Source organism: Stegostoma tigrinum, chromosome 1 (assembly GCF_030684315.1).
Source record: "Stegostoma tigrinum isolate sSteTig4 chromosome 1, sSteTig4.hap1, whole genome shotgun sequence".
NCBI lineage: Eukaryota > Metazoa > Chordata > Chondrichthyes > Orectolobiformes > Stegostomatidae > Stegostoma > Stegostoma tigrinum.
In genome coordinates, this window is record NC_081354.1 from 41973675 (window position 1) to 41998997 (window position 25323).

Here is a 25323-nt window from a genome sequence, read left to right on the forward strand (position 1 = left end):
ATTGGCACTTAAAGCATCCACTCCCTCCAATGTGTACTATCTACAAGATAGTCAGACAGTACCTTCCAAACCCACAACCACTTCCATATAGAAGGGCAAGGCATAAGGGAACACCACCACCAAGTCACTCACCATCCTGACTTGGAAATACATTGCCGTTCCTTCATTGTTGCAACATAGGGTTTGGGGGCAAGGAGGAACTTCATTGTTGCTGAGTCAAAATCCTGGAATTCCCTTGCTTATAGCACTGTGGGTCAACCTACAGCGGGTAGATTGCAGCAGTTCAAGAAGGTAGCTCACCACCTCCCTCAAGGGCAGTTAGTGATGGGCAAGAAATGCTGACCAGCCAGTAATACCCACATTTCCGAAAATGGAGAAAGAAAAACCTCTTGCTGTTTTCCCTCATTCTTCAGAACACCCTGCTTAGAGATATCCTCGACTCTCGCATCAGGGTGACAACATTTTATCCTGTTGTCACTTGTACATTTGACCAACATATCATTCCCTTAAAATAGAATCACCACTGCTACTGTTTTCCTACTATCTTTTCTCTCTCGTTCTACAGTGGAGCCACTCAGTGCCACAGATTTGCCTCTCACCACATTGCCCTGATAAACCAAAAGCACACAAAGGCAAGGCTGTGCGAAGCAGGAATGTTGTGAGTGCCCAGGTGGGCTCAGAACAAGCATGCACAATGACAGCAAGTGAAGAGCCTGAAGATACTGTTTGATCCATGGGCTTGGTGCATGCTGCCAACTGCAGTTCTCATAGTATTAGAGAATTGTCAGTGCAGCCTTGATGTGCATCCGTGTCCTTAAGTTGATTTGAATTGTGCCATGATGTTCTTAGAAGTCAGCACATTGATGTCAAAATTTATGGTGCCAGAAGTCAGTGCTTATGGCATGTGCTGGTGCCCAGCATTCAACAGGAGGCCTATTCAAACAAAGTGCCAAGTTGAAGTCACCAGATACTTGTTTTGAGTTCAATGTTTTTTGATGCCTGGCTTGTTTGATATTTGATAATGCAGGATGCGGAATCTCATGGAGGTGGCATGTGGCTTATGATGGTAATAAGCTGTTTAACATGCTATAACCCCACATTACATTATAATAGCAAAGAAACAAACCATGCTACTCAGCAGATACATAAAAGGAGGTAGTGATTCGCTCCTGACATTGAGGTAGGCCTCTCCAGATCACTTGTGTGATTCAGCATTCTGTATAAAAGGCAATCCCTTTAACAACCCAAATATCAAGAAAACATGCATTACAATGCCAGCTAAAATCAAACTTATTGTTTTAAAACAGTAATAAAATTGATTATTTTTACGTCTTTGTTTAAACAAGTAATATGCTGTAATGAAGTGAGTTATTTAATCTTACAGATGGGAGAAACATGCATTGAAACAACTCTATGCTTCAGTTTTTCTAATGTTTATTATTAAAGTTCTAAATATTATCTTACCTTCATGTTTATTTCAGTGCCATGAAGCTGCTGTGAAACTGTCTTAATGATTCCAATTACAATATCCTGTAAACCTTCCCTTTCTGAATAATAATGCAAAACAAGACCTTTCCCTTTATCTGCATCTGTGCATCGAAATGATGGTGCACGCATTCCTGGGTAGATTGTTGCCAGGTGGTCATGTAAAGCATCTAGGTTCTAGGGGGACAAAAAAGGTAAAAAAGTGTGTGTCCTTAAATGTTTAAAATAATATGCTGAATAATAATCAAATAATAAGCTTCATCTGCCCTTAAAAAGTTGAACAACAAAATTTGTAAATTAAGCGAGCTAAAATGTTTAAAAAGTTAAACACAAAAAGATTCTAACATCCACAATACTGTCCATTCTCTACATGCCTTATACTGAGTCAGTCGAAAAAGTGACTGTTATTTTGGCATTGGAGGTGGAGGTGATTAAGCCCATTGGGTCCATGCCAGTTGTCAAAAGAGAAAAGGCAGTCGGTCCCGTATCCTAACTGCATCCCCATGGCTATGGTGGCAATGTGGCATCTTCAGTTACTTGGTAGGTCCGGTCTGTATTTCTTTGGCAGGGTAGTGGGTTGTGTCAGTTTCAGCAGTGATAGCGTGGTGGGCCCAGTTAGGAAATCCTTCATTTGGCAGCAGCCTGTAGCCTCTCTAGTAACCCAGGAGCCATAGAGGCAACAAAAGACGAACACTGCCCTAACATTGTCTCAGTTATTTCCTCTGATAATTTCTGTACAGTAGTGATACCAAATTGTGGCAACTTTCTTATATCCAGTGTTTTCCATAAATACAAGTGACAAAGAGATACAAGATAAACAAGAAGAGACCTTGGAGTGCAGGTTCAAAGTTCCCTGGAACTGGAGGCATAGGTAGACACAGCAAGGAAGGCAGCTTTTGCTATGCTTGCTGTAATTATTCAATGCATTGAGTATAAAGTTGAGGTCATGTTGTAGCTGTACAGGTCATTGGTTAGGTCGCTTTTGGAATACAGCAAGCAATTCTGGTCTCCTTGATATAGGATGTTGTGAAGCTTGGAAATCTTTTCTGAACTCTTTCAAGGATGTTTCCAGAGTTGAAGGGTTTGAGCTATACACAGCTGGTGAATAGGCTGGGACTATTTGCCCTGGAGCAGGAAGCTGAGGGGTGACCTTATAGGAGATTTATAAAAGTCATGAGGGGCATAGATAGGGTAAATAGACAAGGTCTTTTCCCAGAAGCATGGCAGTCCAAAACTAGAGGGCATAGGTTTAAAGGACAGAAGAAAGATTTTTCTTTTTCTTAAACAAAACCTAAAAGGGGTAAACTTTTCATGAAGAGGATGGTGCATGAATAGAATAAGCTACTAGAAGCTAGTATGATTAAGCATCTAAAAAGGCATCTGGATGGGTATACGAATAGAATGGCTTGACAGATTTGGGCCAAATGCTGGAAAAAGGGACTAGATTAATTTAGGATATTCTGATCAGCATGGAAGAATTGGGCCAAAAGGACCTGTTCGCATGCTGTACATTTGGGGGCTGAATAGTGGCTCAGTGGTTAGCTCTGCAGCCTCACCAGGGACCTAGGTTCGATTCCACCCTTGGACAGCTGTTTGGAGTTTGAACATTCCCAGTGTCTGCATGGGTTTCCTCCAGGTGCTCTGGTTTCCTCCCACAGTCCAAAGATGTGCAGGCTAGCAGTATTGGCCATGCTAAGTTGCCCGTAGCGATCGAGGTGTGAAGGTTAGATAAGATGCTCTGAGGGTCAGTGTGGACTTGTTGGGCTGAAGGGCCTGTTTCAACACTGCAGGGATTCTATTCAATCTGACTCTTTCCTCTAAGCCTTCTGCCACTAGCTTAAATCTACACAATCCCTGGTCATTGATCCCTCCAACAAAGGAGAAACATTTTTTCCCCTGTACTAGTTCGATCATAACCTTCCAGTTCTTGAACTCTTGAATAATAAAAGAGGGAAGTATACCATTTGCCTTCTTAAACACTTCATCCACTTATCCTGATAACTAAAGGTACATTCATTAAAAAATCTGATCCTGTTTCCTATGGTCCCACTGTTCACATATTCCCTTGTTTTAAAATCGGTCTTGCCAAAGAATATCACCTCACATTTATCCAGATGGAATTATATTTGTCACTTATTAGCTCTGTCAGTTATCTTCTTGTCGAAGGTTATCCTCCTCGACTTTTACCACCCCAAAAATTTTGTATCATCTGCAAAATTTGTTGCGCGATCCTCTTCCATTGCAGTCTAAATCATTTACGTCAACCACAAGCAGAAAAAAGTGTTCAAAAAGGTGACCTCTGTGGGACCCCACTGGACACAGATTTAACAGTTGGAAAAGCACCCTTCAATAATCATTCTCTGCGTTTTGCCATTCAGCCTATTGTGGATCCAATTTGCCAAAGTTTTCTTGGATACCATGGGCGTGTACCTTTGCTGTCAGTCTCACATGCATGCGCTTACCAAAAAGGGTCTTATTGAAGTCCAAGTAAATTACATCAAGAGCCTTGTCCTCATCTACATACCTGGCCATCTCTTCGTAAAAAGAAAATTTCATCAAGTTGGTCAGATGTGATCACCTAAAGTCACGCTGGCTGTTGGACTGATCCCTGCCTCTGAAACAGAATTAATCTGCTTTTAGTGTTCTCTCTGCGCCCCCCCCGGCGAGCTTCCCCACCACTTGTGGTTAGACTGACTGGCCAGTAGTTTACTGACTTGTTCTTTACTTTCTCCCTCCAATAGCCAAAAAGAAATAGCCTGCTCGGTGGACATCTAATCCATCTCCCTCCGTACTCTTTATCTATGGTGTGATAGCTTTTTTTTTGTTCACTTGATGTGGATATTGCTAGCTATGTCAGCATTTATTGCCCATCCCTATCTTTCCTGGAGGTCACGGTGAGCTGCCTTCTTAAACAGCTGTCGTCCTCAGGGTGTAAAAACACCTGTTAAGCAGCAGGTGGGAGTATCCATGCACTGGCTGCCTTTACCTCTACCAAAAAGGCCAAGGATAAACTGCAAATGAAAGATCTCAAAACAATGCATTAAGCAGCAATTGGCACCATTTCAAGTTCAAGTTCTAAAACCAAAAGCTCAAGCTGTTGCAAACAACAGTTATTCATTCACTGCCCTCTCCAGGGCAACGTTCATGTGTTGTAATGAATAACGTTCTCAGCTTTAGTTCAGCTTTACCACAGACAGCACCAAGTTCAAGTATTTGGAACTGCACTTATCCAAGCAAATTGAGTGTATAACAACACATTTTTAACTTGCACTTTAGTGGACAGGCTTTGGGAATCAGAATTCTTAGCTTGTCCTACATGCCTTTGTGGTCTGTGTTTTAAACATTATCTAGTTTAATTCCTAGATAATAATTAACCATCTGCTGGTACCATGCTGGTAGTGGGGGCACAAACCCACAGATATAGTAACCCCATTGAACACCAATGAGTGTAGTAATAGCTCCATAACCTCAAACCGATAAGGTTCAATTCCACCTGCGTGAAAAAGGAGAGGTGGTGACACAGTGGGAATGTCACTGGACTAATAATCCAGATCTCAAAAAGGTCAATGCTCTGGGGACATGAGTTTGAATAGCACCATAGAAGATGAAGAAATCAGAATTCAATAACGTGTTAAAAGGGAATGGAAGCCATGTTTTTAAAAAATCCAACTGTCCTTTAAAGAAAGGAATGTCTCCTTACGTAGTCAGGCCTACATGTCACTACAGACACACAGCAATGTGGTTGACTCTCAATCATTCTCTGGACAATGAGTTCTTGAACAACTGGCAACATCCACATCCAAATAGGTTTTTAAAAAGTCAGTCATAAGCACAGAAACAGGTCCTGCGGTCATATAGTCTATGCCAGCCATGTTTACAAACTAAACTGGTCTCACCTGCCTGCATTTAGCCTATATCTTAGCAATCCTTTTCTATTCACCAGCTTACTGAAAAAGTCTTTTAGATGTTGTAACTCACACGAACCACTAAAAATCATTGCCCCTCATTTCTTGAAAATCTGCTCACCTGAAAAGAACTCCCCCTAGTTTTGGACTCTCCCAAATTCGGGAAAAGACCTTTTCATTCATCTTGTCCATGCTCCTCACGATGTTAAACATCTTTGAAGGTGATCATCTCACCTCAACCTCCTTATCCTCCAGTGAGAGAAGTCCATAAGACCATAAGACATAGGAGTGGAAGTAAGGCCATTCAGCCCATCAAGTCCACTCTGCCGTTTAAATCATGGCTGATAGGCATTTCAACTCCACTTCCCTGCACTCTCCCCGTAGCCCCGATTCCTTGAGAAAACAAGAATTTGTTGATCTCTGCCTTGAAGGCATCTAACGTCCCGGCCACCACTGCACTCTGCGGCAATGAATTCCACAAGCGCACCACTCTCTGGCTGAAGAAATGTCGTCTCATTTCTGTTTTAAACGTACGCTGTCTAATTTTAAGGCTGTGCCCAATGGTCCTAATCTCCCGCCTAATGGAAACAACTTCCCCGCTTCTAAACCATACATTATCTTGTAAGTTTCTATTAGATCTCCCCTCAACCTTCTAAACTCTAATGAATACAATCCCAGGATCCTTAGCCATTCATCATACGTTAAACTTATGGTTTAGAAGGGGTGGACGCTAGGAAGTTGTTTCTGTTAGGCGGGGAGACTAGGACCCGTGGGCACAGCCTTAAAAATTAGAGGGGGTAAACTTAAAACTGAAATGAGATGACATTTCTTCAGCCAGAGAGTGGTGGGCTCGTGGAATTCAGTGCCGCAGAGTGCACTGGAGGGCAGGACGTTGGATGCCTTCAAGGCAGAGATCAACAAATTCTTGATCTCAAAAGGAATCAAGGGCTATAGGGAGAGTGCAGGGAAGTGGTGTTGAAATGCCCATCAGCCATAATTTAAATGGTGGAGTGGACTTGATGGGCCGAATGGCCTTACTTCGACTCCTATGTCTTATGGTTAAAACCTACCATGCCAGGGATCATCCGTATGAATCTCCGCTGGATACGCTCCAGTGTCAGTATGTCCTTCCTGAGGTGTGGGGCCCAAAATTGGACAGTATTCTAAACAGGGCCTAACTAGAGCTTTATAAAGTCGCAGAAGCACATCGCTGCTTTTATATGCCAGCCCTCGAGATAAACGGCAACATTACATTCGCTTTCTTAATCACGGACTCTATCTGCAAGTTAACTTTTAGAAATCCTGGACCAACACTCCCAGGTCCCTTTGTACTTCTGCTTTACGAATTTTCTCACCATTTAGAAGATAGTCCTTGCCTGTATTTTTTTTCCCTAAAGTGCAAAACCTCACATTGAATTTCAGCAGCCATTTCCTGGACCACTCTCCTAAACCTTTCTGCAGCTTTCTCACCTCCTCAGTACTACCTGCCTATCCACCTATCTTCGTATCATTGGCAAACTTCGCCAGAATGCCCCCAGTCACTTCATCCAGATCATGAATGTACAAGGTGAACAGCTGCGGCCCCAACACTGAACCCTGCGGGACACCACTCGTCACCGGTTGCCATTCCAAAAAAAAAGAGCCTTTTATCCAACTCTTTGCCTTCTGTCAGACAGCCAATCCTCAATCCAAGCCAGTAGCTCACCGCAAACATCACGGGCCCTCACCTTGCTCAGCAGCCTCCCGTGAGGCACTGTATCAAAGGCCTTTTGGAAGTCTAGATAGATAACATCTACTGGGTCTCCCCGGTCTAACATACTTGTTACCTCTTCAAAAGAATTCTAACAGGTTTGTCAGGCACGACCTCCCCTTACTAAATCCATGCTGACTTGTTCTAATCTGACCCTGCACTTGAGGAATTTAGAAATCTCATCCTTGACAATGGATTCCAGAATTTTTACCAACTACTGAGGTTAGGCTAATCGGCCTATAAATTTTCCATCTTTTGCCTTGATCCTTTCTTAAACAAGGGGGTTACAACAGCAATTCTCCAATCATCTGGGACTTTCCCAGACTCCAGTGACTTTTGAAAGATCACAACCAAAGCCTCTGCTATTTCCTCAGCCACCTCCCTCAGAACTACAGAATGTAGCCCATTACGGCGAGGAGATCTATCAATTTTTAGACACTTTAGCTTTTCTAGCACTCTCTCTTTTGTAAGGCCTACTATACTCAACTCTGCCCCCGACTCTCCCTAATTGTTGGCATACTACTCATGTCTTCCACTGTGAAGACTGATGCAAAGTACTTAAGTTCTTTAGCTATTTCCTTATCTCCCATCACTAGCCTTCCAGCATCAATTTGGAGCGGCCCAAAGTCTACTTTTGCCTCTCGTTTGTTTCTTATGTATTGAAAGAAGCTGTTACTATCATTTCTACTATTACTAGCTAGCCTACCTTCATATTTGATCCTCTCCTTCCTTATTGCTCTGTTATCCTCTGTCTGTTTTTGTAGCCTTCCCAATCATCTGATTTCCCAGGGCTCTTGGCCACTTTATAGGCTGTCTCTTTTTCTTCGATATATTTCCTGACTTCCTTTGTCAGCCATGGCTGTCTAATCCCACCCCAGATAAATTTTTCTTTCCCCAGCCTATCCAACCCATTTTTAATAGGTCAAATCCTCCATTTCCCAGCAACATCCTGGTAAGCCTTTTCTTAACTCCAGCCAGTTTAGTAATATCCTTCTTAAAACAGGGTGACCAGAACTGCATACACTACTGCAGACGCAGCCTCACCAACGTCTTGAAAAACCTCAACATGATGTCCCAACTCCTATATTCCAAAGGTATGTGCCATGAAAGCAAGTATATACTAAACACCATCACCACCTTGTCTACCTGTGATGCAAGTTTCAAAGAACTGTGTACCTGAAACCACAGGTGTCCTGTTCTACACCGTCATCCAAGACCACTGTTTGTTTGTTTTACAAAAATTCAAACCTCATTTGTCCAAATTAAATTCCATCTGCCACTTCTCATGCCATTGACCCAACTGATCAAGGGCTCTTTGTAATCTTAGGTAAAGAAAGATAGAGATAGAAAGATTTCCTTTTTTAAAAAAAGTCAAAAAAGAATTGACCTTGGTTTGATATCCCATATGGATTAAAATTCCATCACCACAGCTGTGTTATAACAATGTCCAAAACAGGCTGAATGCACACCTAACTGTTCCTTGATTAATAAAGCCTTTCATTATTCTTACATAATGGCTTAAGTCTACTCAATGATGCCTTGAGAATTTCAAAAAACTGAATGCCAGTACATTTGAAAATCTAAAAGTATAATTCAGAATACAAATTGAAGTATCAAACACTTTCCCAAATGTAGTTTTTCAGTTATTTATATTCATTGGTATAGACCGAATTAGGTTCGATTTACCATCAGAAGCACAATTACCTGCAGAAACTCTCTAACATTGGAACCCAAAACACGTAGAATTGTATCATAGCCAGATTCTTGGCAGAATTCAAAAAACATCTTTCCAAACATCTGCAGAATTTCTCCAGCATCGATTTCTGTAAAGGAATAATCACAACAGAAAATATTTTAGTCAGCCCTAATTTCAAAAATCTCAGCTTAACAATGCACAACATGTGAAAAAATAAAGTGTTAGAAGGTATATCTGCATTAGTTTATTGACAATCAAAAATGCACTTTAATGGAAATAAAGCTGAAACTTCAAACCAACAGCAAATATTTGGAATCATATCAAAACTCGCAAAAAGATTAAGAAAGGCAGTTTGTCATGCAAAAGATTCCAGATGGCTAGAAGTTACTTGTAATGACGACTCCAATCTCAAATGCTTTCTCCTCAATTTATTCCAATTCTGAAGTCAATGATATTGGTTATGACACATGTTTATAATAAAATCATTTTAGAAACTTGGTTTTCAAAAATACAGGCAGGGGTTTTTTTTAGTCAGTTCTGGGAAACTTTTCTTTTTTTAAAAAGATAATTTGAATGCCCAAATACACAATTTCCAAGAACATATGCAATCCAGTAAAGCCTTTAGCCAGACACTTTTGGTCTTAGTGACTAGAGTAAGATTAGGACCAGTCAAGGACAGTAGTGGGAGGTTGTGCGTGGAGTCTGAAGAGATAGGAGTGGCACTAAATGAATATTTTGTCAGTATTCATACAGGAAAGACAATGTTGTCAAGGAGAAGAGAGACACAGGCTATTCAACTACACAGGATTAAGGCTCACAAGGAGGTGGTATTAGCAATTCTGCAAAGTGAAAACAGATAAGTCCGCTGGGCCGGATGGGATTTATCCTAGGATTCTCTGGGAAGCTAGGGAGGAAAATGCAGAGCCTTTAGCTTTGATCTTTCTGTCATCGTTGTCTACAGGAATTGTTCCAGAAGGCTGGAGGATAGCAAATGTTGTCCCCTTGTTCAAGAAGGGGAGTAGAGACAACCCTAGTAATTATAAGCCAGTGAGCCTTACTTCGGTTGTGAGTCAAGTGTAGGAAAGGATTATAAGAGATAGGATTTATAATCATCTATAAAAGGAATAATTTGATAAGGGATAGTCAACACGGTTGTGAAGGGTAGGTCATGCCTCACAAACCTTACAGTTCTTTGAGAAGGTGACCAAACAGGTGGATGAGGGTAAAGCAGTTGATGTGGTGTATATGGATTTCAGTAAAGCGTTTGAGAAGGTTCCCCATGGTACGCTACTGCAAAAAACAGAGGCATGGGATTGAGGGTGACTTAGCGGTTTGGATCAGAAATTGGCTAGTTGGAAGAAGGCAGAGGGTGGTGGTTGATGGGAAATGTTCATCCTGGAGTTCAGTTACGAGTGGTGTACCACAAGAATGTGTTTTGAGGCCACTGCTGTTTATCATTTTTATAAATGACCTGGATGAGGGCGCAGAAGGATGGGTTAGAAAATTTGAGGATGACATTAAAGTCAGTGGAGTTGTGGATAGTGCAGAAGGATGTTGCAGGTTACAGAGGGACATAGATAAATTGCAGAGCTGGGCTGAGAGGTGGCAAATGGAGTTTAATGTGGAAAAAAGTGTGAGGTGATTCACTTTGGAAGGAGTAACAGGAATACAGAGTACTGGGCTAATGACAAGATTCTTGGTAGTGTGGACGAGCAGAGACATCTCGGTTTCCACGTACATAGGTTCCTGAAAGATGCCACCCAGGTTGATAGGTTTTATTGGTAGAGGGATTGAGTTTCGGAGCCATGAGGTCATGCTGCAGCTGTAGAAAACTCTGATGCAGCCACACTTGGAGTACTGCATACAGTTCTGGTTGCTGCATTATAGCAAGGATGTGGAAGCATTGGAAAGGGTGCAGAGGAGATTTGCCAGGATGTTGCTGGCATGGGGGGAGGGGGGTGGAATTCTTATGAGGAAAGGCTGAGGGACTTGAGGCTGTTTTCGTTAGAGAGAAGAAGGTCAAGAGGCAACTTACAGACATACAAGATGATCAGACCATTAGATCGGGTGAACAGCAAGAGCCTTTTTCCTCTGATGGAGATGGCTAGTATGAGGGGACATAGCTTTAAATTGAGGGGTGATAGATATAGGACAGATGTCAGAGGTAGGTTCTTTATACAGAGAGTAGTAAGGGCATGGAATGTCCTGCCTGCAACAGTAATAGGCTCGCCATGTTTAAAGGGCATTTAAACGGTCATTGGATAAACATATGGATAATAGTGGAATAGTGCAGATGGATTTCAGATTGGCTTCACAGGTTGGTACAACAGCGAGGGCTGAAGGGCCTGTACTGCGTTGTAACATTCTATGTTCTAGAATGCTTATGCCGCTGAGCGTACAGATGGTACACAGACTGGGGACATGAGTTTAGTTTTTGACTTTGGTTCAAGAGAACCTGGAGTTCAATGGAAGGCACAGTTAACTCCCAGAAGAATCTAGTTTTTTTCCTTAAAAAAGTGTTCAAAAGAGAAAAAAAAGTTACCTCAGTTGCAAGATTTTAGTTTCTGATGTCTCCAAGCAATTAGAGTTTGTCCAAAAATTGGAATTTGTCAGAAACAAGAAAAAGAGGTTTAGACCAGCAGCTCAAGTAAGAGTGCTGAAAAAGTGCTAGAGGAACTCAGCAGGTCCGGCAGCATCTGTCGAAAGAAAAACAATTAACGTTTTGATATATAAAATTTATTTAAAAGTTAGGTCAACATGACAGTATATTCCCCACTTGCTAAATGGTGCAGCATCCAACAAACTTGCCAACTCTAGAGGGACAGATGCGTGGAAACAGCTCCACCTGCAAGCTACACTCTTTCCAAACTGGAAACGCATTGTCTCATACCAAAAACAAAAAAGGTTGCTGAAAAGGCTCAGCAGGTCTGGCAGCATCTGTGAAGAGAAATCAGTTAATGTCTTGGGTCCAGTGAACCTTCCCACGAACTTGGAAGCATGTTATTGTCTTTGCTATTCTAAGAAAATTCTTCAGTGTTCATAACAGCACTGAAAACACATCTACTCTACGTAGATTGCTGTGATTCAAAAAGCAGCTCATCACTATCTTCAAGATTAATTACCAAAAATTTATGGGATGAATTGATTTTTTTTTTTAAAAAGTTAACTCCGAAAATGAGGATTAACTTCTGCTCTTTCTTGCTGATGTCTTACAAATTCTTCTCATAGATCCGTTCCAGTACATCAAGCTCACTTTCCACTATGAAGTCTTTCCCCACATGTATAGAATTTCTCACATGCAGCTGCCAAAAACTAAGCATATCTCAGTTGAGTTTAAAGCCTTGGATGTGAATGCTATGACTTTTCTTCTGGTACCAGGGCTGTTCCCAGTCCTTTTACAAAAGCAACCACTTACAGCAATAGGCTTCCTTCTGTTGCAGTATGACAGACTTGTCTCCCTTCAGCTGAGTTTGGTGAAACTCCTATCATATTACCTGACCAGCAGTGACCACATCATCTTTAAATCAGTTTCTGCAGGCTTGCTGAGTTTTACTGGCATATGCAACACAAATGAGCTCCCAAATTGGAACAAGCCAAGCAAATTTCTCAACTCTTTTCTCTTCAGGCAACCATGCCAAAGATAGCCATCAATTCTTTTAGAATTTTGTTTGATCAGTCCAGTGTATATACACTATCCTGAAGAAATGTCATTTTCAACACATTTGTTTTCACAAAACCTGGCTTTCTGTCTGGTTATCATGATCTTTCATCTACAGGAGAGGTGGTAGCATAGTGGTAACGTGACAGCTAAAATCTAAACTCAGAACCCTCGTATTTCTGGGACAAAGTAGATTATATTGAATTAAATCATATTTGAAATTAAAACTGGTCCAAAGGTAGCAAAAATTAACCATCTGGTTGACGATACCGTTTAGAGAAGGAAGCCTCACATCCTCACCTCATCTGGCCTACATGGGACTTCAGATTTACAATTCACTCTTAGCCGGGCTCAATTAAAAGCCATTCAATTGTTACAAAACTAAGTCTAAAAGGAATGCAACAGACAGTCTATCTGGCATTGATCTAAGCACTGGAAACAGTGGCAAGCCCAGGCCTGCAGAATCCGTAGAATGCTCCTTACCATCTGCTGTGGGTTTGTTTGAAAATTGGAAAAGATGTCCTGACCACTGATGCAAAAACCTGACTGGAACAGTCAAGAAGCGATATTACAGAAACATCCAAGTGCAACCCAGGCTGAGTATTGGTGAACAGGTTATCCCTTTGAGGGAAAGAGAGTTTTAAAAAAAGGATCAAAGGTTATGGAGAGAAGGCAGGAGAATGGGTTTGATAAGTGAGCAGCCGAGATGGGCCAGAGGTCTAATTCTGCTCCTACATCTTAGAGGATACAGTAGAGAACAGGAGCAGGCCCTTCAGTCCACCACGCTGGTACCAACCATCATGCTATTATAAGCTAATCCAATATGGCTGACCCATATCCTCTATTCCCTGCCTGTTACTGTATTTCTAAATGCCTCAATTTTTGCTATCATATCGGTCATTCCCGCAACACATTTAAAAATCTTCTCGCACATCTCTTTTTAGTCCCCCACCCGCCACAAACTCTTTAAACCTATACCACCCCTTAGTAGTTGAGATTTTCACTCTGGCAAAGAGACTCCAGCTTTCTATCCTATCCACATCCCTCATTTTATGTACATATATTAGGTCATTCCTCAGGTTCTGATGCGAGCAAAAACAATCCGTGCTTATCCAACCTTTCCTTACCTTCTAAGCGAAGCAACTTCCTGGTAAACCATTTCTGTACCCTCTCCAAAGGCTGTATCCTTCTGGATGTGTGGTGACCAAAACTGCACAATTCTGCAAATGCAGCCTAACTGAAATATTGTACAGCTGCAACATGACTGATCAGTTTCTATACTGAATGAGGCTGAGAAGGGCCAAGACATCACAAGTGGGAGGTCACCAGCAAGAGTTCCAGCAGATAAAAAGTGCAAGTCACAGAAGTCAGATGCCAGGGACCCGGGTTTGATTCCAGCTTCAGGCGACTGCGTGTGGAGTCTGCACGGGTTTCCTCCACAGTCCAAACATGTGCAGGCTAGGTGGATCGGCCATGTTAAATTGCCCATAGTGTTTAGGGGTGTGTGGGTTTACAGGGGGATGGGTCTGGGTGGGATGCTTTGGAGGGGCAGTGTGGACTTGTTGGGCCAAAGGGCCTGTTTCCACACTGCAGGGAATCTAATCTAAGCTAATAAGTTATTGATTGAGGGGTGAATACAACATCACATTTTCTCATAGCAAAGTCAAATAACCTCAAAATTACTACACTTAACCAGTGTTCGCAAGAATTAGATTTAGTCAGGTAATTATTGGGTTATATAAACAGTTGGCAAGCCAGCTCAAAGCTGTATGCACCACCTGCAACATGGGAGCTCTTGGATGCTGACTGCATCAATGAGCAACATGTGTTGGAGGTATCATCAGTACCACCAACTCAACTGCTGGGTTACAGAGCTGGAGCAAAATCTGGAAGGTGCTGAGGAACATCCAGGAGTGTGTTACGTGGATAGCACATACAAACCACAGTGAAAAAAGGCACAGGAGAATATGGAATGGGCAACTGTCACACAACCATAAGGCAGAGGCAGGTGGCACAGGAGTTTCCAAAATCCATCTCAATAACCAACTGGTATTCTGTGCTGAGATCTGGCAACATGATAACGTCTCAGGGAATTGCAGCCAAAACAAAGCCCACCGCACATCAACATTCAGCTGCTGTGTGTGGGGGCACAGACACACAGGACTTGGTGATAGCCAGTTCAATTGTTACAGGAACAGACAAGGTGCTTCTGCAGCTACCTAGCTTCAACAGGATAGTGTGGTGGCTCCAGTTTTTGAGCACCTGCAGGACATTTTGGTGGGGTGGGGAAAGAGTAGAAACTAGCCAGTAGTCACGGTACACATTGGTACCAGTAACATAGAGATGAGGCCCTGAAGGCTGAATGCGGGGAGTTAGGAGTCAGAAGTCAGAATGAAAGCCAGGACCTCAAAACAAAAAGAGCTAGTAGTAATCTGGAGACTGATTGCTACTAATGCCATGTGCTAGCAAGGCTCAGAATTGGCAGGTTAGGCAGTTTTGTACATGGCGGGGGGAGTGGTGCAGGAGAGAGGGCTTTAGATTTCTAAGTAATTGGGATCTCTTCTGGGGAAGGTGGGATCTGTTCAAAAAGGGTAGTCTTCACTCAAAACGTGACAGGACCAATATTCTCACAGGTGGTGAAAACAGTAAAACATTAGACATCAGAACAGACAGCAATCACAGACAGAGAGCAAGCTAATGTTGCAAGTCTAGCTGACTCATCTGATGAACCGCTGTGATCACCAGCATCTGCAGTAATTTGTTCCTACTATTATTGCAGGTGATTTTGTTGGCACTGTTGAGCAGACTTTAAACTAGGTTAGCAGGGGGATAGGAACCTAAGGGGAAGTTTTGAGTGAGCTAGAGTGGGCGAGAGCATAAGGAAAGAAAATTCAGGGCAGTAAACAAAAAGCAAGCAGGTGCTGAACACTGTAGCACAGATGACTGGAAATCAGGTAGTGATAGAACAACATGAAACAAAACTGACTGCGTTAGGGAACTGGAGCGGGAGCTGGATGAACTTTGGATCATTCAGGAGGTAGAGTCAGTGATAGACAAGAGTTACAGGGAAGTAGTTACTCCTCAGCGTGAAGAAAGCTGGGTAACTGTTAGAAGGGGGGAAAAGAGCAGTCAGTGCAAGGATCCCCTGTGGTCGTTCCCCTGAAAAACAAGCATACCATTTTGGATACTGTTCGGGGGACGACTTACCAGCGGCATGCAGTAAAGTGCAGGTCTCTGGCACAGAGTCTGTCCCTCTTGCACAGAAGGCAAGTGGGGATAGGAAGAGATTGATAGTCATTTGCGACTCAATAGTTAGAGGGACTGATCGAAGGTTTGCCGGCAACAAAAGAGACTCATGATTGGTCTGTTGCCTCTCAGGTGCCAGGGTCAGTGATGTCTCAGATCGTGTCTTTGGGGTCCTGAAGGGAGAGGGTGACCAATCCCAAGTCGTGGCCCACACAGGCACCAACGACACAGGTAGAAAGACGGATAGGGATGTCAGGCAGGATTTCAGGGAGCCAAGGTGGAAGCTGAGAACTAGAACAAAGAGTGGTTATGTCTGGTTTGTTACCCATGCCACGTGATAGCGAGGCAAAGAACAGGGAGAGATTTCAGCTGAACAGGTGGCAGGTGTGGCTTTGTCAGTCAAGGACAGTGTAACGGTAGCTGAAAGAACACTTGATGAGGATTCATCTACTGAGGTGGTTGGGTTGAGGTTGCTGAGGAAGGTTTGTCAACTGAGTCAGTATCTGTGGAAGTTAGGAACGGCAAGGGAGCAGCCACCTCATTGGTGTTTTCTACAGACCCCCAAATAGCAGTAGGGACAGCGAAGAACTCATAGGCCGGCAGATTGTTGAAAAGTGCAAATGTAGCAGGATTGTTGTTATGGGTGACTTCAACTTTCCCAATTTTGATTCGAACCTCCTTAGTGCCAGATGGTTTGGATGGAGCCGTTTTTGTCAGGTGTTCAGGAGGGTTTCCTTACTCGGTATGTGGACAGGCCAATAAGGGGGGAGGCCATTTTGGATTTGGTGCTCAGCATGAGCCAGGACAGGTGTCAGATCTCAGGGTGGGAGAACACTTTGGCGACAGCGACCACAACAGCCTCACATTTACCATAGCCATGGAGAGGGAAAGGTGCAGTTACCAGGGGAAGATATTTAACTGGGGAAATGGAAACTAGGTTCATTCTAAACTTTCTCTATTGAATATAAGTTTGTTATTAATTTGTTATTATTATTTGACGTAAGCTTTCTACTTTAGTATTGAGTGGGTGTTCAGATAAGTGGGGTATGGATGCTAGGGCAGTTGCTTGCTCCTCCTGCAGAATGTGGCAGTTGGGAGATGTGGCACATGTCTCCGCTGGCTACATCTGCGGGAAGTGCACCCAACTCCAGCTCCTTGAAAACCGTGTTAGGGAAATGGAGCTGGAGCTGGATGAACTACGGATCATTCGGGAGGCAGAGGGGGTAATTGAGAGGAGTTATCGGGAGTTGGTCAAGGCTCAGGACGAGGATAGATGGGTTACAGTTAGGGGGAGGAAAGGGGACAGACAGACAGTGCAGAGATCCCCTGTGGGCATTCCCCTCAGCAATAAGTATACCGTTTTGGATACTGCTGGGGGGGGATGACCTACCAGAGGAAAGCCATAGTAGTCAGTTCTCTGGCACTGAGCCTGACACTGTGGCAAAGAAGGGAAGGAGGCAGAATAGAAAGGTACTCGTGGTAGGGGACTCGATAGTTACGGGAATCGACAGGAGATTTTGTGGGCAAGATCGGGATTCCCGGAAGGAATGTTGCCTCCCTGGTGCCAGGGTCCGGGACGTCTCCGATCGGGTGTATAAAGTTCTAAAAGGGGAGGGCGAACAGCCAGAAATCGTGTTACATTTTGGCACAAATGATATAGCCAGAAATAAGTTTGAGGATATAAAAAGTGATTTCAGGGAGTTAGGATGGAAGCTGCAGAGCAGGACGAACAGAGTAGTGTTCTCTGGTTTACTACCGGTGCCACGAGATAGCGAGGTGAGGAACAGGGAGCGGGCGCAGCTGAACATGTGGCTAAACAGCTGGTGTACGAGGGAGGGCTTCAGATATGTCGATAATTGGGATGCCTTCTGGGGAAGGTGGGACCTGTACAAGAAGGACGGGTTGCATCTGAACTGGAAGGGGACCAATGTCCTGGGTGGAAGGTTTGCTCGAGTAGTTCGAGAGGGTTTAAACTAGTATGGCAGGGGGGGTGGGAACCTGAGCTGTATACCAGAGGTGAGCGTTGATGCAGGTGAGGCAGTAGCAAGAGGTAGACCAGCTAGTGGGAAGGATTTTCCTGGGAAGGAACCAAGGGATCGGTTAAAGTGTGTTTGCTTTAATGCAAGGAGTATCAGGAATAAAAGTGATGAACTTAGAGCATGGATCAGTACCTGGTGCTATGATGTTGTGGCCATAACAGAGACATGGGTTTCTCATGGGCAGGAATGGTTGCTGGATGTTCCAGGGTTTAGAACATTTAAAAAGAATAGGGAGGGGGGAAAAAGAGGAGGGGGTGTAGCACTACTAATCAGAGAGGGTATCACAGCTACAGAAGCTTCCTTTGTCGAGGAAGATCTGCCTACTGAGTCAGTATGGGTGGAAATTAGGAACAGCAAGGGAGTAGTCACCTCGTTAGGGGTTTACTACAGGCCCCCCAATAGCAGCAGGGAGATTGAAGAAAGCATAGGTCGACAGATTTTGGAAAAGTGTGCACGCAGTAGGGTTGTTGTAATGGGTGACTTTAACTTTCCTAATATTGATTGGAACCTCCTTCGAGCAGAAGATTTGAATGGAGCTGTTTTTGTAAGGTGTGTTCAGGAGGGTTTCCTAACGCAGTACGTTGACAGGCCGACGAGGGGAGAGGCCATTCTAGACTTGGTGCTCGGAAACGAGCCGGGGCAGGTATCAGATCTTGTGGTGGGAGAGCATTTTGGTGATAGTGACCATAACTGCCTCACATTCTACATAGCTATGGAGAAGGAGAGGATTAGGCAGAATGGGAGGATATTTAATTGGGGAAGAGGAAACTATGATGCGATTAGACATGAGTTAGGAAGCATGGACTGGGAGCAGTTGTTCCATGGTAAGGGAACTATAGACATGTGGAGACGGTTTAAGGAACAGTTGTTGGGAGTGATGAGTAAATATGTCCCTCTGAGACAGGCAAGAAGGGGTAAGATTAAGGAACCTTGGATGATGAGAGCGGTGGAGCTTCTAGTGAAAAGGAAGAAGGTAGCTTACATAAGGTGGAGGAAGCTAGGGTCAAGTTCAGCTAGAGAGGATTACATGCAGGCAAGGAAGGAGCTCAAAAATGGTCTGAGGAGAGCCAGGAGGGGGCACGAGAAAGGCTTAGCAGAAGGAATCCGGGAAAACACAAAGGCATTTTACACTTACGTGAGGAATAAGAGAATGGTCAAAGAAAGAGTAGGGCCGATCAGGGATAGCATAGGGAACTTGTGTGTGGAGCCTGAGGAGGTAGGGGAAGCCCTAAATGAGTTTTTTGCTTCTGTCTTTAAGAAAGAAACCAACTTTGTAGTGAATGAAACCTTTGAAGAGCAGGTGTGCATGCTGGAATGGATAGAGATAGACGAAGCTGATGTGCTGAAAATTTTGTCAAACGTTAAGATTGACAAGTCGCCAGGCCCGGATCAGATTTGTCCTCGGCTGCTTTGGGAAGCGAGAAATGCAATTGCTTCGCCACTTGCGAAGATCTTTGCATCCTCGCTCTCCACTGGAGTCGTACCTGAGGACTGGAGAGAGGCAAATGTAATTCCTCTCTTCAAGAAAGGAAATAGGGAAATCCCCGGCAACTATAGACCGGTAAGTCTCACGTCTGTCATCTGCAAGGTGTTAGAAAGGATTCTGAGGGATAAGATTTATGACCATCTGGAAGAGCATGGCTTGATCAAATACAGTCAACACGGCTTTGTGAGGGGTAGGTCATGCCTTACAAACCATCGAGTTTTTTGAGGATGTGACTAGAAAGGTTGATGAGGGTCGAGCTGTGGATGTGGAGTATATGGACTTCAGTAAGGCATTTGATAAGGTTCCCCATGGTAGGCTCATTCAGAAGGTCAGGAGGAATGGGATACAGGGGAACTTAGCTGCTTGGATACAGAATTGGCTGGCCAACAGAAGACAGCGAGTGGTAGTAGAAGGAAAATATTCTGCCTGGAAGTCAGTGGTGAGTGGAGTTCCACAGGGCTCTGTCCTTGGGCCTCTACTGTTGGTAATTTTTATTAATGACTTGGACGAGGGAATTGAAGGATGGGTCAGCAAGTTTGCAGACGACCCAAAGGTCGGAGGTGTCGTTGACAGTGTAGAGGGCTGTTGTAGGCTGCAGCGGGACATTGACAGGATGCAGAGATGGACTGAGAGGTGGCAGATGGAGTTCAACCTGGATAAATGCGAGGTGATGCATTTTGGAAGGTCGAATTTGAAAGCTGAGTACAGGATTAAGGATAGGATTCTTGGCAGCGTGGAGGAACAGAGGGATCTTGGTGTGCAGATACATAGATCCCTTAAAATGGCCACCCAAGTGGACAGGGTTGTTAAGAAAGCATATGGTGTTTTGGCTTTCATTAACAGGGGGATTGAGTTTAAGAGTCGTGAGATCTTGTTGCAGCTCTATAAAACTTTGGTTAGACCGCACTTGGAATACTGCGTCCAGTTCTGGGCGCCCTATTACAGGAAAGATGTGGATGCTTTGGAGAGGGTTCAGAGGAGGTTTACCAGGATGCTGCCTGGACTGGAGGGCTTATCTTATGAAGAGAGGTTGACTGAGCTCGGTCTCTTTTCATTGGAGAAAAGGAGGAGGAGAGGGGACCTAATTGAGGTATACAAGATAATGAGAGGCATAGATAGAGTTGATAGCCAGAGACTATTTCCCAGGGCAGAAATGGCTAGCACGAGGGATCATAGTTTTAAGCTGGTTGGTGGAAAGTATAGAGGGGATGTCAGAGGCAGGTTCTTTACGCAGAGAGTTGTGAGAGCATGGAATGCGTTGCCAGCAGCAGTTGTGGAAGCAAGGTCATTGGGGTCATTTAAGAGACTGCTGGACATGTATATGGTCACAGAAATTTGAAGGTGCATACATGAGGATCAATGGTCGGCACAACATTGTGGGCTGAAGGGCCTGTTCTGTGCTGTACTGTTCTATGTTCTATGTTCTAACATGCAAAGAATGCAATTTCAAATACCACAGGATTTAAGTTAATAAAACAAGCAGAAAGCTTAAATTTTTATCTTTCACCTGTACACAAAAAGCCATGATCATAAACATGCTTTCTGCAGGCTAGTGAGGTCACACTCAAAACACTGCATTGAGCCCTTCATTATTTTTGAATATTTTTCTCATTTCTGTTTTGGATATGAGTTGCAGCTGAGAATTGAACTTCGAACAGAAACTGGTTTCTAAAAGAAAAAAAAAGAGGAGAGAACAAGAGACTGATGTTTGCTATTTGGAAGAGGTCTGGTAGGATAATACAGGTTAGATACTGCTTTAAGTCTTTTATACAGCCACAGACAGTGTATTATGTTGGATACTGAAACTTGCATCAATGTGTTCACATGCTCTTCCTTCATAGTGTTGTCAACACCTACACTTTATTTCAAGTTCTTAAGCTTTTACGATCATGGATAGCCATGATTTTTGCCAGCAACAACCAAAACCTTTGTTTAAAAACTTCAGTCTTAATAGGATCTGCATCACATTCCTTCAAATTTTATTGGGCTGTTTCAAGCAAGAAAAAAAAAAGTGCAAGGGAAGAAGGGTCTAGGCCCGAAACATCAGACCTCCTGCTTCCTGGATGCTGCTTGGCCCACTGTGTTCAGCCAGCTCTACACCTTGTTATCTCAGATTCACCAGCATCTGCAGTTCCTACTATCCCTGCAAGGGAACAATGACTGGTTCATGCATCAGATCATCCCTTTACACCAATATTGAAATAACGGAGGCACAATCAGCATAAGGCAAAAAGAAAAGAAAAAATGCATAGGAGATTCATTATGGTTGGCAAAGGCATTTTTTTTGAGGGGGTCAAAATAAACAGGTCACCTTGTACCAGGTGACAGCACATTCTATACCTTGTTGTCCTGGAATCTCTCCACTTAAAAAATTACACTTCTGTATTCCTCAAAGTAGACAAGTTCACATTTCCCCTCATTGTATTCCTTAAGCCGATACTTTTCCAACACACAACCTACCTACCTTTTTAGAAGCTCTTCAAAACAGAATACAAAAAGTTCATGGTGCAAAAACAAGCCTATTCAGAATTCAATTCTCAGTGCCTGCAGTAGTTCAAATGAAGATTCTCATTTGAATCTCCTACGTTTTTTTCATACTCTGCACTTTTTAAAACGCAAATTTTCCAATGCTCTCACTTGAGCCTTCATCCACCCTAGGGGTGACAGTGCATTCTCCAGGAACTGCCGATGCTGGAGAATCCGAGACAACACGGTGTAGAGCTGGATGAACACAGCAGGCCAAGCAGTAGAGCAGGAAGGCTGATGTTTTGGGCCTAGGCCCTTCTTCGGAAAAGGAGTTGAAAAGAAACTGAGAGGCAGTGCAGGCCAGAAGGGCTGAATCTCCTACTCCTGCACCTTTTTTTCCCCTTTGTAGATATTCTAAAATAAGCCTATTCAGATGTTCAGTGACATCCCTGTACATGAAAGCAAGCCTTCTGGGTCTGACACAAGGACACTATTTACTGTACCACAAGAGGCCCAAAAAGATTGCTATACATTGGCTGGGAGTCAAAACATTGCTTTCCTTAAAGGCAAGTGAGTTCTAGGGCCGAACCATAACTGTAGCTATCAAATAGAGGCTACTGCACTCGCATGTGGGAGTGGGCATGGGAGTGCCAGACTTGGGGGAGGGGCAAGGAGGAGCAGGAAAGATGTCTTCAAGTCAGGCAATTTATGGAACCATATATTTACAGACAAATTTCTCAGACACTAACATTAACTTGGATTAACTGACCCTCCAGAAATGACAGCACAGTGGTATACACTTAAGAGGGAGATGATTCCTCAACAGGCTTTTTGGGGTCCCGAGTCACTCAGCACCAGGTGAAATATGGGTAAGGAAACCACCTGTTGATTACTACATACTCTCCTCTTTCAGAGGAATTAGTACTCCACTACTTCAAGCAACATTTACAAGTGTGTACCACCAGGATCTGTTCTGGGTCCTCTTGTATTTGTGATTTTTGTAAATGATTTGGATATAGGAGTGAAAGGGTAGATTAGTAAGTTCATGTACACCTCTATCAAGTGATTGTCCAAAATGATCAGAGGTGTGGATAGAGTGGACAGCCAGAGACTCTCCCCCTAGGTTGGAGGTAGCTATTACAAAAGGGAGCATAGTTTTAAAGTGAGTGGAGGTAGATATAGGGGAGATGTCAGGAGGTAGGTTCCTTACTCAGTGTGGTGGGGGCATGGAATGTATTGCCGGAGAGGAGTTGGCCTCACTAGGGGCCTTTAAGCAGCCATTACATAGGCACGTAGATGATAGAATAAGGCAGGGGTGGAGGTTACACCTTAGGTTTGGAGTAAACGTTCGGCACAACATCGTGGGCCAAAGAACACTTGGAACAACTAAGATGGGACCTTCAGTCACCAAGAGTGACTCTGCAGCAAACTACTAGGAGCTGGTTGGCTCCTTAAGGGCATAGATGTTAAATGTGGGTCTGCAGGAGATGGTAAAAGAACACAAAAACATTGACCTCATCCTTACCAATCAGCAGGCTGCAACAGGATCTGTCCATGATAGTTGTAGTCAGTAACCACCACACAGTCCTCATGGAGGCAAAGTCCCACATTCACATTGAGAATACCCCTTAACATGTGGTGTGAAATTATTGCTATACTGAATTAGACTGATTCCCAACAAATCTAGCAATTCAAGACTGGCCCTCCATAAAGCACCACAGGCTATCAAAAGCAACAAAATCCTACTCCACAACAATATGCAAACCTCATGGCCCAATATATCTGACTCCACACTTATCAAGCCAAGGGATCAACTCTGTTTCAACTGGAGAATGCAGGCAGCCACATCAGGAGCAGCACTAGGCATACCTAAAAGAAAAAAAGTGATGTCTCAACCTAGGAAAATTACCATATAGGACTACTTGCATACCAAAGCAGCACAAGAAACAATAGACAAAGCCAAGCAATTTCACAGCCAAAAGATCCGAGCTCCGCTGGGGAAAATCAAGAGTTTCAGGGAAAAGACAGGAAAATGGACATGAAGGGTGAATCAGTCACAATCTGATCAAACAGCAGAGCTCACTCAAGGGGCCTAATGGCCAACTCCTGTTCCTATTTCTTATGGAAAGTACTGCCACCATGCAGTCATGAATGGTGGCAGACAACTAACCAACTCATTGGAGGTGGAAGCTCCACAAATATCCCCATCCTTAATGATCAAACAGCCCTGCAAAAGACCGCACAAATGATAAAGGCTGAAGTTTCATAACAATCTTAGTGTCAAGTAGACTGACCAATCTCAGCCTCCAGTGGTCTCCAGCACAGATACCAGTCTTCAGCCAATTCATTTCACTCTATGGTGATAAAGAAACAGTTGGAAGCTCTGGATACTCCAAGAACTATGAGCCCTACAGCATTTGGGCAATCATACTAAACACTATCACTCCAGAACTTCTTGTACATCTGGCCAAGCTGTTCCAGTACAGCTACAAACATCAGCATCCACCCCATTTAGGAATTTGTCCAGCTATGTTGTGCATACTAAAAGCAGGACAAATCCAACCTCAAATTACTACTCCATCTGTCTACTCTTAAATCACAAGTAAAAAGAAGAAAAACAAAGTGTCATCCTGCTAGATAACAATCTGTTCAGCAATAGCCTGCTCAATAATGTTCAGTTTGGGTTCCACTAGGGCCACTCATTACAGCCTTGGTTCAATTATGGACAGAGCTGAATTCTAGAGGTGAGATTAGAGTGACAGGCCTTTACATCAGGGCCACAAATGACCAAGTACAATATTAAACCAACTAATTAAAACTGGAATCAGTGGCTATCGGGGAAAACTCTTCACTGGTTGGAGTCATATCTGGCACATCAATAGATGGTCATAGTTGTTGGGAAGTCAGTCATTTAATTTCAGGATCTGTCAACAGGAGTTCCTCAGGGTACTATCCTAGCTACTATCTTCAGCTACTTCAAATAGCATTTTATTCAACATTACAAGAGAAATAAAAATAAAAATCAGAAGTGGGGACATACACCAATGACTGCACAAGTGTTCAGCACTATTTCCAACACCTCAGGTGCTGAAGCAGTCCATCTTCAAGTGCAAAATAAGACCTGAACAATACGGGGGCGGGGGGGGGGGGGGGGGGGGGGGGGGGGGGGAGGGGGGGGGGTGGTGGGGTGGTGGTGGTGGTGGTGGTGGTGGTGGTGGTGGTGGTGGTGGTGGTGGTGGTGGTGCTTAGGCTGGTTAAGTGGCAGTAACATTCACCAGATATTGACCATTTCCAATAAGATGAAGCTCACCACCCCTTGACAGTTAAGTGCATTACCATCACTGAATCCAACACTAACAACATTCTGGTAGTTGCCCTGAACAGAAACTCACTTGGACACAAATACACAGTGACTACAACAGCACATCAGAGGGCAGGAGTACTGAAGAACATAGCTCACTTCCTAACTCCCCAAAGCCTGTTCACCAATCGACAGACAAGTCAGAACAGGAATGGAACTTGCTCCACTTGCCTGGATGAGTGCAGCTATGGAAAAACTTGAACTTGACACCATACTGGACAAAGCAGTCAA

General features: G+C 43.6%; 1 protein-coding gene across 1 annotated transcript in view; it reads right to left on the reverse strand.

Annotated features, from left to right (window-relative positions):
• gucy1b1 (guanylate cyclase 1 soluble subunit beta 1) overlaps window positions 1–25323 on the reverse strand; it is a 167670-nt gene that overhangs the window by 123782 nt on the left and 18565 nt on the right. The window contains exons 4-5 of the mRNA XM_048539724.2: window positions 8845–8963; window positions 1465–1662 (exon numbers count right to left, since the gene is read on the reverse strand). Of these exons, the coding sequence (XP_048395681.1) occupies window positions 1465–1662; window positions 8845–8963 (317 nt within the window). The remainder of the gene's footprint in view (window positions 1–1464; window positions 1663–8844; window positions 8964–25323) is intronic.